General features: G+C 48.4%; 2 protein-coding genes across 2 annotated transcripts; both read right to left on the bottom strand.

Moving 5' to 3' along the window:
- Positions 1–3,074: 3,074 nt before the first annotated feature.
- LOC148838426 (zona pellucida sperm-binding protein 4-like) lies at positions 3,075–4,991 on the bottom strand. The gene is made up of 9 exons (XM_088911176.1): positions 4,778–4,991; positions 4,515–4,702; positions 4,340–4,437; positions 4,136–4,263; positions 3,869–4,058; positions 3,634–3,781; positions 3,482–3,557; positions 3,276–3,398; positions 3,075–3,196 (listed from the first exon to the last, which is right to left on the bottom strand). The coding sequence occupies exons 1-9, from the start codon at positions 4,989–4,991 to the stop codon at positions 3,075–3,077; spliced, it is 1,287 nt and encodes a 428-aa protein (XP_088767302.1).
- Positions 4,992–6,905: 1,914 nt separating this feature from the next.
- Positions 6,906–8,931, bottom strand: LOC148838425 (zona pellucida sperm-binding protein 3-like). The gene is made up of 9 exons (XM_088911478.1): positions 8,569–8,931; positions 8,380–8,498; positions 8,201–8,304; positions 7,941–8,118; positions 7,742–7,859; positions 7,533–7,618; positions 7,333–7,451; positions 7,108–7,233; positions 6,906–7,021 (listed from the first exon to the last, which is right to left on the bottom strand). Exons 1-9 carry the CDS (start codon positions 8,929–8,931, stop codon positions 6,906–6,908), a joined length of 1,329 nt encoding a protein of 442 aa, XP_088767604.1.
- Between the last annotated feature and the right edge of the window lie 4,554 nt (positions 8,932–13,485).

The following is a 13,485-nucleotide window of genomic DNA, read 5'->3' as shown; positions in this document are numbered from 1 at the left end:
TGACTCAATTTGTGAGCAGGCACTAAACAGACAACTCGTTACAAATTGATAAACCTGTTGTCTATTGGACAACCAGTAATACCAGACAGGCAAAACAATACAGCTGGGAGCAGGGGTGTAGTCCAGATGGAACTCGAGAAGAGAGCCCAAGCACACCCCAGCAAGCTACAGTTTGACAAGAACCAGATACTCCTATGTATGCACCTGTCAATGTTGATACATTTCAGTAGCAAGGAAATACAGGCATTTTGATTACAAAATGGTTAAACAGAGGAGTGTGCAAGTAAACATTGAATTATCTACCTAGGTGTTAGAATGGTTACTGTCCCACTGCCCCTGAAATTGGAGTCCGCATAGAGCCCAGGAAGATCCTATGAAGGGAAGGCAGTTGTATCCAAGTGTGAAATGCACAGAATTAACCTTGGGCTTACACACAGGTTGTCTTTCAGATATTGGATGAGAAATGAAGCTTAATCGAGCAATAAATCAGAACTAAGGCAGCCAGGATCAATCTAAACAATGGTATTAAACATGCAAAAAACACGCTCAAACAGGAATTAGAGAAACACTTCACCACTAATGGCCCAAGGCGCATGTGGCAAGGTATACAGGCCCTCACAGACTACAAGAGGAAGAACATCTGTGCACCTCCCCATGATGCCTCCCTGCCTAACGAGCTCAACACCTTCTATGCTCGGTTTGAAGCCAACACAGAACCAGTCAACAGAGCTGCACCCTCCGCAGCTGACCAGCTGCTCTCACTATCTGCAGATGAGGTGAGGAGATCTCTGCTAAAAAGGACCCAGTCGCATCCTCAGAGCCTGCACCAATCAACTGGCGGGTGTATTCACAGACATTTTCAACATGTCTCTGGCCCAAGCCATAGTCCCCACCTGCTTCAAGACAACCACCATCATCCCAATACCAAAGAAAACCACAGTGACTTGTCTTAATGACTACCGACCAGTGGCACTAACATCTGTCATCATGAAGTGCTTTGAGAGGCTGGTCATGAAGCACATTAAGGACACCATTCCAAACACACTGGACCCGTACCCGTTTGCCTACCAGCTCAAAAGATCCACAGATGACGCAATCTTCACTGCCATACACACTGCCCTATCCCATCTGGACAAAAAGAACACATACGCAAGACTATTCATCGACTTCAGCTCAGCTTTTAACACTATCATTCCAGAGAAGCTAGTCAAGAAACTCAGTGCACTGGGTCTCAACACCACCCTCTGCAACTGGATTTGGGACTTTCTGACAGGCAGACCTCAGGCTGTCAGGCTTGGAAACCACACCTCCGGCACACTAACCCTGAACACTGGGGGCCCCCAGGGGTGTGTGCTTAGTCCATTACTCTACTCCCTCTACACCCACGACTGTAAGGCCAAACATAACACCAACCCCATCATCAAGTTTGCCGATGACACCACAGTTGTAGGTCTGATGACAATGATGAGAGGGCCTACAGAGAGGAGGTTAAAGTAAGATGTGAAGATGGGGTTAATTTTAAGTCCTTTCTGCATGAAGATTAGACTTCTAAGGCTGGAGTTTATGGCAGGAAGGGGGTTAACTGATAAGGATTCCAGATGCGAGCTAGGGAACCCCTGGAGACTAATCCCTGACCATTTGGCCAAAAAGCTGTAAACTGGTCAAACACGTGACCTCCCCCCTTTACCATAATAACGAATGACGAATCAGAGAAGCAAGGAAGGACTATATAAGCCTAAAGTTTGTACCGGCACTTTGAACAACACTTCCGTTTTGTCATTTCTTGCGGGAAACAAGATTTCAGCTTTATTGTTCCTTGCATGCAATAAAGTCATCCGTTTGACTCCATCTCGGGATCCAGAACCTTATTCTTTCCATTACAACAAGGTCAATCTCCTTACAACGTGGTGTGAGGACAACAACCTCACCCTCAATGTCAGCAAATCCGAGGAGCCGATCATTGCTTTCAGGAAACTGCAAAACGGACATGCCCCTATCCACAGCAACGGGACTATAGTGGAAAGGGTCAGTAACTTTCAATTCCTTGTCGTCCATATCACCGAGGACCTCACATGGTCTCTCAACACCACCTGTCTGATCAAGAAAGCACAACGGCACCTGTACCTCCTAAGATGGAGGAAGAAGGCTAAGATATGTCCCCAGATCCTCACTAACATTTACAGATGCAGTACAGAAAGCACACCGACAGGCTGCATCACAGTGTGGTATGGCAACTGCAGTACTGCTGACCGCAAAGCCCTACAGCGGGTGGTGAAAACATTCCATCACTGGGGTTGCCCTCCCATCTATACAGGACATTTATAACGGACAATGCTTGAGGAAAGCTCTTAGCATCAAAGACCCCACACACCCCAGCTACAGACTGTATGACCCTCTACCATCTGGAAAACGGTACCGCAGCATTCGGTCCCAGACTACCAACCTCAGAGACAGTTTTTACCCCCGAACTATCAAACTCCCAGCCTCTCTCACCTATGATCTGAACCTCACAGTGCCTTCTTTCTTACCAAAGACTCAAACACACATTGAAATCTACCTCTGCCTTACATGTCAAAAAGCTCACTCCCTATAATTTCATTCTGTTGATGCAAATTATCTATTACCTTTTTGTTGTTTTGCACACTGCCTGTTGTCTCCGTCTTTTTGTTATACAATTGTAGTGTTGTTTTTCTTTGTACTACTTATCGTCCGAGAGATAGCTAAATAGCATTTGATAATACCATATACCTGTATGAGTGTAATGACAAACAGGAACTTGACTTAAAAGACCTCACTCAGAACATCACCCTACAAGGAAAACAGGATGCAACAGTTTGAACTGATCAAGCTTCACACAAAGCATTAGGGGAAACCCAGATTACTTGTACCAGGTCCACCCGTGAGCCACATGCAACTGGAGCAGGAGAAAGGCATCCCACCCCCTCCATATAACTAGGTTTTACATTTAGACAATTGCTAGCTCTGCTTTAGGTTTTAGATACTAGGAAAAGAAAGTTAGTCTTAACAGACAGCAGGGACTGGAGTTGCATACAAAACCTCTTTATTACACGAGATCACAGTTTGACCATCTGTAACCGAGGTCTAGATCTCCACACAGCCATCAGCACCAGAACAGAGACCACAAGCACAGTGGAGGCAGCTACTACCGGCAGCCCATAGCTCAGGAACCGGGGTGCTGTGGAGAGAAGAGCTTTAGTAAGGGGTCAGACACAGGGAACAGGATCAGACACTCAGCCTCCACCCCCCTCCCTCACCTTCAGGATGGGAATCCAGCTGATCCAGAGCTGGAAGCTCAGATCCAACCAGGATCACTTCCCCACTGGACACCAGCACAGTTTCTCTGGAGGAGTCCTCTGCCACGCGAGCAACAGCTCTTCCTGCAAGAGGACAGGACAACAGCATCAGGAAAGGATACACACAGCTGACTGGCACACAACCGCCCCGTCCCGACAGAACTCACTCCTCCTGCCACAGGTGGGCACACAGCGCTCAGTAGCAGTCGGCTGGCACACTGCTGCACTACAGTGGATGAACACCTGGAGAGAGCAGAGCAAGGGTCACTGCACAGCCCAGGACCAGCCACCACCTCCTTCCCCACAAGCTGCTCCCTACCTTCTCCATCAGAGGCACCTGAGAGGCAGGATCCACAAAAGTGAACATCTGAATCATGAAGCGCTGGTAGTGCGTTGGGTACGGCAGCCCTGAGGAGCCACCCACAGGGATCAAGGTGGTCCGGTAGTTGTCACCTCTGTAGGGACACCTGCAAGGACAGCAACAGGGAGGGTGAGCTCTTCCACAAGGGGACACTACAGAGACAAGCCAGTCGGAGCCACAGGGGTCAGGTTACCCAGCAACCAGAAGGCTCCAGCTGGGCTGGCTGAGAGGACTGGGAGTGGAAGTGGCCCAGCAGTCCCCCAGGGTCAGGACAATGTTGGGGTCAGTCCTGTTCAAGATGTGGACCTCCACATACACAGGATCCCGCAGCACCTTGGTCACAGGGTAGTCCAGGTCACTGTAGTAGGAGTCATACAGCTCTCCTGAGGACGAGAGCAGCAGCGGGGTTCAGCAGGAGCCCCACACACTCGGCTCACACAGCCCAAGGCCTGACAGCTACCTCTTGCAATCCTGAGCTCCACACGGAGAGGTCCTGGAGACACTGCCGGAGGGGGCGGGGAGACCGTGTAGACCACAGCCTGCACTGGAACAAGGTCATCGTCTGCATACCTGCACTGGAAGAACAGCCTGGAGAGAGAGAAGCAGGCAGTCATGGGATCCAGCAAGACCAGAGCACTCTGGGAAGCAGCAGCCGCTCACTCACTTGTAGAAACTGTCCCTTGTGATGGAGCCAGCAGGTCCCCCAATCACAGCAAAGGTTGAGGACATCATGTTCTCATACACCACGGCACCACCTTCAATCTGGAGGAAGGACACATGAACAAGGTCAGGAATCCCCACAGGAACAACATCCTCAGCTGAAGGATCAAGCCCCTCACCTTCATGCTGGTGCCACAGGCACTGACTGGGAACTGGAACATGGCAAAGCCAGCAGTGGTGCCAACAGGGCCACAGGGGGCACTCCTGCCCCCCTGCAGGCTGACTGAATCCAGGCTCAGCTGAGGGCTGGTGGCATTCCTGGACACGACCACCACAAACTGGCCATCCCTGGTGCACTGGACAGTCACTGGAGGAAAGCAAGAGCTGGTAAACCAAGCCCGTTAAGCTCATCATAGAAGACGCTCAAGATCCAAAAACCCACCTTCATTCCCATAGTAACAGCGATTTTGGCTGGACGGATCAAAGCAGCAATTTTTAGCTTCACAGTCACTTTTACCGATAGTCAAGTCACCACATGCTATCTTGTCACTGTCATTAACCAGGCACTTCTGAACCTGAGCTAAAGAACAATCCAACGATAGCAAAAACAACACAATGTACAACCCCATCCTCCCTCTGCTCATTGACTTCTCCATCGTGAAACTCGCCGAGGAACTGCAGACAAGCGGCGCTCAGCTCCTGAAATACTCGCTGCGCCCTGATTGGCTGAGGGCGGCGATTGGAGGGCTGTAGCGCGCGCACGAGGACTTCGGACACTCAGAGCGACACCCGAGTCAGCTGATTCATCACGGAGCGTCCTGTTCGACTGGAACGAGCTATCGCGAGGCTTAGACTAATATCTCAACACGATGTGTTTGACCTCTTATCGAGTAAAGAGCTGCATCCGTCTCTAAGCGCTCTGTGCCATCAGCCGATTCAGAGAAGAACTGACGGTACAGAGGAGCGGTATAAACAGAGATGTGCAGTTTGGGATATTTTCGGTTGGTTCACTTTCTGGTTATATGCCAAAAAAAATCCGGTTTTCAGTTTTTAACTGATAGAAATACCAATGCACACTAGCTTCATCGTTGGCAGTGATATTCATGTACAGATGTAAATAATAAAAGGGGCATACAGCTGCTCTTACAGTCATCCAAACGAGGAGTCTCTTGCATTGTCTTGGAAAAACAAGCACGCAGAGGCAGAAGCATTACACTCCAAAGACGTTTTGCTGGCACGTTCAAATTAGTGAGTTACGGAGATTGTGACCGAGACAGACGAGCTGTTCGGTACAGTTGAGTTTTTCTGCCTTGTGTCATTCGTATTCTACAGTTTTTCCCTAAACACTGAAACCAGCGAAGTTTTGCAATTTCCCCCTGAAAGAGCAGAAGTCTAGCTTACAAATATGTGCTGTTAATACACTACGTTAGCGTTCACGTTTGATCAATTACAATATTTTAGCTAACAAAAATATAAACGAATGTTCTACTCAAAAACTACTGTGGTGGACAGCAGCTTCAAATGATCAATTTCAAATGAACGGAGCACATTTTGGTTTTAGGGATGTAAAGGGCTTTATCGTTTTAGCGATTCCGTCCACATGGAGCATCACATGTCTAGTTCGCGATTAATGTCTGTATTCACTTTTATGAGGCGCTTTAGAATAGCGGTACTTTCAGATTGTTTTAAACACAGTATTGCTCATCGGCCACTGGAAATTGGCCTTTGCCGTTAAGCCGGCGATACGGCCCCTTTTGGACCGTTATGTTGAGCAAGAAAAACCCAGACATTTTGCGCTTTAAACAAACACGTCGAGGAAAAGACCAAACTTCATTAAAGGGCACCGTTAATTACGGCAATAGGGAAAAGGCCATGGTGTGGTGGACTAATAATGCACGTGTTTAGATCCTGTAATCTTTTCCTTGGCCGTTTTAAAAGCCTATAAACCTGTTCATCTTTAAAATAGGATTTATGTCCAACTAACGTACAGCGCAAGTACAACACGCTTGATTTAGGATGCTGGGTACATATGCTGAAGCCTTTTACGTTGAGTTCACATACTGCTTTCCCAACGAAGTATTGGCGGTGCCCGTTTCTCCTCTTCGCGGAATAGGGGACCTTCGGAGATGCGAGAGTTGATAAATTCATCCATTGCCTTAAAGGCATGGAGGGGCTCTCGTTCTGGCAGCCGACATCAAAGAACTCCTGCCTGTGGCGCCGTTTTAAAACCTGTACGATCCGATACGTCACGGCTCAGGCTGCTCCCGTTTCCTGAAGAGAGCCCTGCTTTTCCCGGGAAGAACGCAGACACTGGACTCGGTCACTCCCAGGGTATTTTTACTAGTGATTTCAGTTGCTATGCTACAGTCTGGGAGAAGCAATACCGAACTGACACTTTCTACCCAACTGCTTGCTTGAGCAGCTGACCACCCTCAGTGTGCAGAAGCAGGAATCCTAGACAGTACTGCATTCCCACCCAACTTCACCAGTCCCCAAAACTCCCCTTAGGAAAGAAGCAGCTCCGTACAAGAGACACTTTGCAAACCAGTTTATTCCTCATTCACATCAAGTCAGTTCATGGGTTTGTGTTGCTTCCTCCTGTGCAGGACTGTCCCCAGCAGAGCAGCACAGACCAGCCCCACAGCAGTCACCACACCAGCCAGGATCACAGCCTCCACAGGCAGGCCTGGAAAGAAAGCACAGAGGAGCCTCAGCAAGTGGGCACTGCCACAGAGAGGGGCCAGCTGACATGACAGCACCTCCTGCCAGTACCTGCGGCTTTGTCCTCCTCTGCTCTTAGCTGGGAGCTCTGGCCTTCTGCCTCCACTGGCCTCTCAGCAACCTGCTCTTGCAGCACAAGCACGGGACCAACAGTGGCATCAGCTCCCCACTCAGGAGCTGCAACAAGAGCAGGACAAGCCTGGCTGTAGACCACTTCTTGACCCCCACTACCCTGAGGAGATCCATGCCATGAGTGGCAGAGGAAGGGTGCCTTACCCCCTGTAGAAGCCAGGTCCCTCCTGCTCCTGCCACCCCAATACCTGGATCGTACAGTAGGCACACAGCTGGAGTCACAGCAGCTGCAGACCTGGTCACTCCCATCCACTGATCTCCACCTACAGCAGGGACACAGGGTCAGAGCAGCTCCCTCAACTGAGCACCAGCTGGACACAGCAGCTCCCTGCCTCCTCACTGACCTGCTGCCCTCAGTGTAGCAGTCCTTGTTCAGGGGGTCCACACTCTGGGAAGCAGGAGTCACCTTCAGGTGGCAGGTGATGTAGATCTGCCAAGAGCACGAGTGGATCAAGCTACACCCAGGCCTCCATCTTGGGCTTGTAATGGACATGCTGTTCTCACAACCGGCACAAACCCATGAAAGCAGAAGGGATCAGGATCAAGTACTCACTGAGCTCCTGGCATCCTGATAGAACCTGAAGGCATCCAGCTTCATCTGCAGCTTGGTGTCCTGGGTTCTTGGCATGAACCGCGAGCTGGAGCCTGTGGATTTGGCATCAGTCAGGCACCTGAAAGGAGAGAAGGCAGTGTAGAACTGGAGAGACGGCAGGCAGTGTTCACTAGCTCAAGCCACCCGAGGTCACACCCACCCATAGTTCGCAATGAAGGAGTAGCTGGGAGTGGAGGTCTGGTCAGGGACCAAGGTGGCCACACAGCTGTCCACAAAGAGCCGCAGGGGTTGGTGGTTGGCCTGGGTGACGGAGGCTTCGATGTTCAGGACGTCCCCCAGGTAGAACACATTGGAGGACCTCCGGGAGCTCCAGTCATCTGGATGAGAAGGGAACCCCAATCTCAAGCACACATCCCATTGACCCAACTACACCGTGACTCGTCTCAGGGGGAGACCTACCACTCATGAGGCTCAGGGAGAAGTCCAGCAGATCCTCAGCAGACTTGGTGGAGGTGTAGGGGACCCAGGTGGGCTTCAGGGCATTGCTGCTCACATTGTAGAGCCTAGCAGACAGGAGGCAGGTGTCAGCAGGGAGTCAAGCTCCAGGCAGTCAGCCCTGCTGCTCCTCCAGGACTCACCTCATGTAGTGACACTCGATACCCACAACAGCGCCATTCGTTCTCACTATGGGGGTGTTGGCCACCGGCTTCGGGGTGTAGTGGAGAGAGAAGCCGTACACCAGTTGCTCATCCACGGTCTAGACAGATCACAGATCCAGTCACCCAACAGCCGAGAACCAAAAGCAGCCCAACCGCAGAACCACTTACCGTCAGCACACTGCGACACGCCTGCAGCTCAGCCTCGAAGATCAGGAGCTGCGCCGCGGTGTCCTGCCGGGTGACCGCACAGTCTCCCAGGCTGAGATCCGAGGCGTTGATCAGCTGCCCCGTGCCGAACAGGTCCGTCTTGACCTGCACCACGATCGTACTCTCCCCGCACTGCGCCGACACAGCCCGGATAACCTGCTGCTTCTGCTGCCGCGGCAGCAGAGGCGAGTCCAGAAAGGCGACCCCCTTGCGCCTGATGCCGGATTGGACGTTAGCGCGGGCGCGCCATTGCGCAGCGTCACACAGAACTGCGAGGAACAGCAAGGTCAACAGCCGAAAGGAAAGACCACTAGAAAACCCCATCTCGAAATGAAAACACCTCGCAAAACCACGATACCTGCTGTTTGCGAGCTCCTTCCTTTTAAAGCCACCGAGACTTTCGCACGTGATGACGTTCAGGTTCGCAGAGTGAAGATTTTCACGAGGACCCGAACTCTGTCCGCTCACACGCAGGAGGACAGGATATTGAATCAACCCCGTGGAAAAGCCGTTATAGTTCAAGTGAAGGAGGATCATGGAGACTAATTTCTCCTGAAAAGACGGGTCATTGTTTACAGTGAATACTTACGGTTAAACACCGGGGTAAAGTTAGCTTGAAGTTCGAAGACGATTTTGGCACGCCTGTAGCGTTTTCACGACACCTCTTAGGTCACCGAGCTATTGGCTTGTGAACAGCACTCCCCTATCCCAGTGCATAGTGCCACATTAAATAGAAGCACGAGAAAAAGAGAGTCAGAACGCAAAGCTGTGTCGGTCTTCTGTGTCAAAAATCGGTTTGAAAATCATGGGAGCTGTTTTTAATAAGCTGCTGAGTAAAGAATATTGGAATCTTTCTGCTGTCGGTATTGTGAATATAGTTGACCCTTACCTGAGTGAAAACAGGACATAAAGAAAGGGTTTCAGAAATCAAACCAAACTTTATTCCCGTGCTTACAGTCTGGGTAATTGGAGACTGCGCTGCTCTGCTTCCTATGGTGATATACGGGTTTTTCGCACGAAGCCGTATTGAGCAGTTTCAAAAAACTTTTTTATCAAAAAAGATCATTAGCTCACTGATAGTTTGATGTAGAGGCTGTGGAAATTTCCACAAGTCGTGCTCTTTAAAATGCATTTGGTTTGAAGGCGTTCTGTGCTTCCATTGCGAAGATATGGACAAAAGAATATTCGTGCGTGGTCAGAAAAAGTGATAAAAACGACAATATGAAGGCTGTTAAAACAGTCACAATGTACTTTATACACAAAGCAAGTGTTTTCGTAACCCTAGGAGGTTTCGTGAAAGCGATACAGGCGTGCCAAAACCGTTTTCGAACTTCAAGCTAACTTTACCCCGGTCAGTTACCCTAGGACGCTGGCTGTATTTTGTGGTACGTACATCTAATATTTCCTGTTAGAGCTTTTGCCTGCTGACCACCAGATGTTGAGAATGATCTGATCAGAGGTGAACTAGTGAGAAAAGATAAGACCTGGTCCGAAAACGTCTCACTTTACATACAGTACATCATAAGATCTCATTATTGACTTCTTACTTAAATGTCTTATTAGGATATGCCTGCTGTTATTCCTTACAAATCGTATTTCTAAAACCTTCTAAATCAGCGAACTCTACTTCCTCGTTTATTTTCGTCGGAGTGTTTCTCCTTTGTGGCGGTTGATATGTAGGAAAGGTTTGCACAAATGATTTCAATGAATTTGCCGAAAATGAGATATTTCGTGGATTGAATGTGTCCCTCTAGTGAAAAGACAAACTCGTAGTGATACAGTATTTCCTTCTCCAGATCTGTGTGCAGTGACGACACGTGTTTTGTCCCCCAGCTGTGTCCCAGTGGAAATGTTGGTTGTGGGGACTGCTGGAGTCAGTCTTCTACAGTTGAAAACACGAATGGCTTTACTTTAAGTCTTGACGATAGCACACACACATTGTCATTTGAAGTCGATTTAGAGAGGTGGACTGATCTGAAGAGTGTCTATTGCCAATAGTGAAGACTAATTTCTCCTGAGTAGACTGCTGATTGTTTACAATGAATATTAGAAACTAGGATCTTCGCTATATTTTGCGGTCACGGTATCTAAAATTTCCTGTTACAGCTGTTGCTACTGGCAAGATGTAAAAAATGAATAAGATAAGCGCTAGTCCCGACACGTCTGAATTCACATCGACTATAAGATTATTATTGAATTAAAACTGTGAATGTCTCCTTCTGCCAAAATGACCGTTGTATAGTTACAGTCTTGTAAATGATAAAACTCCTTCTTTGTTTTCGTTCGAATGTTCTTCTGCTTCGCCGGTCAATTTGGAGGAAAAGCGCTGGGTGAACGATTTCAAGAATTAAAAGCCTAAAACGACATCTTTCGTGTTTTAACTATGTCCCTGTGGTGAAAAGGGAGAAACTCGACGTGATATTTCCTTCTCCGGATCTGCGTGCAGTGCAGACACGCTTTGTCCCAGCGAAAATGTCGGACGCGCGCGGAGCGCAGACAACTGTTCTCACACCTTCCGATCCAGGAGCGAAACAGGCGCCTGGCGTTGCTGCTCTTTCCATTAGCAGCCGCGCTTGATCGTTTGCAACGGATTAAAAACGGGCTGCACGCATGCTTCTCTGTTAGCATGGCTTTGTTGCAGCTCTGGGGTCCTGGGTTCGATTCGTGGTGGGCTTTCTTCTGGGGGAGTTTGCAAGCTCTCCATTTTCACCCCACCGTCCAAATACTGTACGTGCTGTCACGGTGAACCAGCCGAACTAGCTACTCCCCCCCCCCACATCTGATGGTCCATTGTGTGTTGGGTTAGGAACCGGCTGGTCTCCACTCTCTGTTGGGCTCTGTGTTTGGACAGCTGGGTAAACGCAGCTTTTCTTGTCAAACTGATCTGTGAATCTCCAACTTTACTTGCTTAAACCTGTATTTTACACACAAAAGCTACATCTGTAGTGTAATAGGAATTGTCTAATCCATCCATAGATAATCCATCGAGGCCCAGAGTGGGGTACACCCAGGATGGGACACCAGTCTATTGTAGTAAATATTGGAAGGAAGTGCTTGTTTTTTGTAAATAGTCCGATGAAACAATGAATTTCCGATACCACCAACAATGATCATTGTTGGAAGTGATGCACAGAAATTCGTGCCCCCAGCATTCAGCACAGGCATTTTGTTTTTACAAAATGAGATGAGACACGATGCGCTGACAGCCTTAAACTTTGCCCTTGTGGTAAAACATTAAAAAGGGGGGCTGGTCTGAATTTCAGGCAATTGTATTTAAAAATTATATGACCAGCAAACAGGGAGAGAGGAGAATGTGCGTGATTTTGGAACACTGCCAGGCTTGTGAGCACAGGAAAGCGTGATAGGCAGCAGAAAAATACTTAAGGACACTTCTAGGTTTATTTGAGAAAAATACATAACTTCTTTTAAGTTCTGAAATGGAAACGGGGAAAACGCAAGCTTGCGGAGTGCTCAGGCAGGTAAGCCCCACATTATTTGTGAAGAACCTTTGTTTATCGTTGGCAAAGGAGCGGACACGTATTACATGTGGAGAAAAAGCTGCCTCTTTCAAATGACACAGTCACTCGTAGAATTCTTGATATGGCGGATGTCAAAAGTACGCTGATGGAGCACGTCAAAAGGAGCAGATGCTTTTCACCGCAATTAGAGGACTCTGTAGATGTCGTTGGTTTGGCCAATTTGCTAGTTCATGATAGGCATGAGTTTGAGGGCACAGCCCATGAGCACTTTCTGTTCTATAAGCTACTACCAACAAGAACTATAGGAGAGTAAATATTTCAGTTCTGAATGAATTTATCAAAGAGAATGGCATCGACTGGAAAAAATGCATCAGAGTTTGCACAGACGGCGCTAGAGCGATAACAGGCAGACACAGCGGTGGAGTTGCACGAATTAGAGACATTGCTCCAGATATGAAGTGGACGCACTGCAGCATTTACCACGAGGCCTTGGCAGTCAAACTGCCTGAGGATTTAAGATCTGTTCGACTGTTGTGAATTGTATCAAGGCTCACCCCTCTCACTGAAACGGTAAGTGCCCAGTGCTGTTTATATTATACACGCATGTGCACACGCGCTCATGTTGGTCTTTGAGATTTGTGATTCCTATGAGGAAATGACTCATGGGGGGTAGCTGGATGCTTTGGTTTGATGAGGGGTGGTACTTGGTCAAAGAACTTTGAGAACCACTGGTTTAAGGTGATGGAGTGAGGGAACTAATCTGAGTCCTGAATTGTTGTAGCAGGTGGCATTAATCTAGGTCCACTTTCTCAGTATGAAAAGCCAACCGGTTAATTAGACAGCAGCCCACTTCTGGCTATCACTACTGCCAGTAGTAATTCACTACAAGACTGCCACACTTGTGACTCAATTTGTGAGCAGGCACTAAACAGACAACTCGTTACAAATTGATAAACCTGTTGTCTATTGGACAACCAGTAATACCAGACAGGCAAAACAATACAGCTGGGAGCAGGGGTGTAGTCCAGATGGAACTCGAGAAGAGAGCCCAAGCACACCCCAGCAAGCTACAGTTTGACAAGAACCAGATACTCCTATGTATGCACCTGTCAATGTTGATACATTTCAGTAGCAAGGAAATACAGGCATTTTGATTACAAAATGGTTAAACAGAGGAGTGTGCAAGTAAACATTGAATTATCTACCTAGGTGTTAGAATGGTTACTGTCCCACTGCCCCTGAAATTGGAGTCCGCATAGAGCCCAGGAAGATCCTATGAAGGGAAGGCAGTTGTATCCAAGTGTGAAATGCACAGAATTAACCTTGGGCTTACACACAGGTTGTCTTTCAGATATTGGATGAGAAATGAAGCTTAATCGAGCAATAAATCAGAACTAAG

The sequence above is a fragment of the Atractosteus spatula genome, chromosome 3, assembly GCF_055471065.1.
Source record: "Atractosteus spatula isolate fAtrSpa1 chromosome 3, fAtrSpa1.hap1, whole genome shotgun sequence".
Classification (NCBI taxonomy): domain Eukaryota; kingdom Metazoa; phylum Chordata; class Actinopteri; order Semionotiformes; family Lepisosteidae; genus Atractosteus; species Atractosteus spatula.
The sequence above is the reverse complement of the archived record's forward strand: the minus strand, read 5'-3'. Positions and strand labels throughout refer to the sequence as shown.

What these genes read in the sequence shown, in the direction of transcription:
- LOC148838425 (XM_088911478.1), bottom strand. Translation starts at nt 8,931, where the DNA reads ATGGGGTTTTCTAGTGGTCTTTCCTTTCGGCTGTTGACCTTGCTGTTC. An exon ending in CGTGTCGCAGTGTGCTGACG is followed by an intron (nt 8,499 to 8,568) that starts GTAAGTGGTTCT and finishes TGATCTGTCTAG; the next exon opens with ACCGTGGATGAGCAACTGGT. An exon ending in GGACCTGGCTTCTACAGGGG is followed by an intron (nt 7,234 to 7,332) that starts GTAAGGCACCCT and finishes CTCTTGTTGCAG; the next exon opens with CTCCTGAGTGGGGAGCTGAT.
- LOC148838426 (XM_088911176.1), bottom strand. Translation starts at nt 4,991, where the DNA reads ATGGAGAAGTCAATGAGCAGAGGGAGGATGGGGTTGTACATTGTGTTG. An exon ending in TGGAGCCTTCTGGTTGCTGG is followed by an intron (nt 3,782 to 3,868) that starts GTAACCTGACCC and finishes CTGTCCTTGCAG; the next exon opens with GTGTCCCTACAGAGGTGACA. An exon ending in GCCCACCTGTGGCAGGAGGA is followed by an intron (nt 3,399 to 3,481) that starts GTGAGTTCTGTC and finishes GTCCTCTTGCAG; the next exon opens with GAAGAGCTGTTGCTCGCGTG.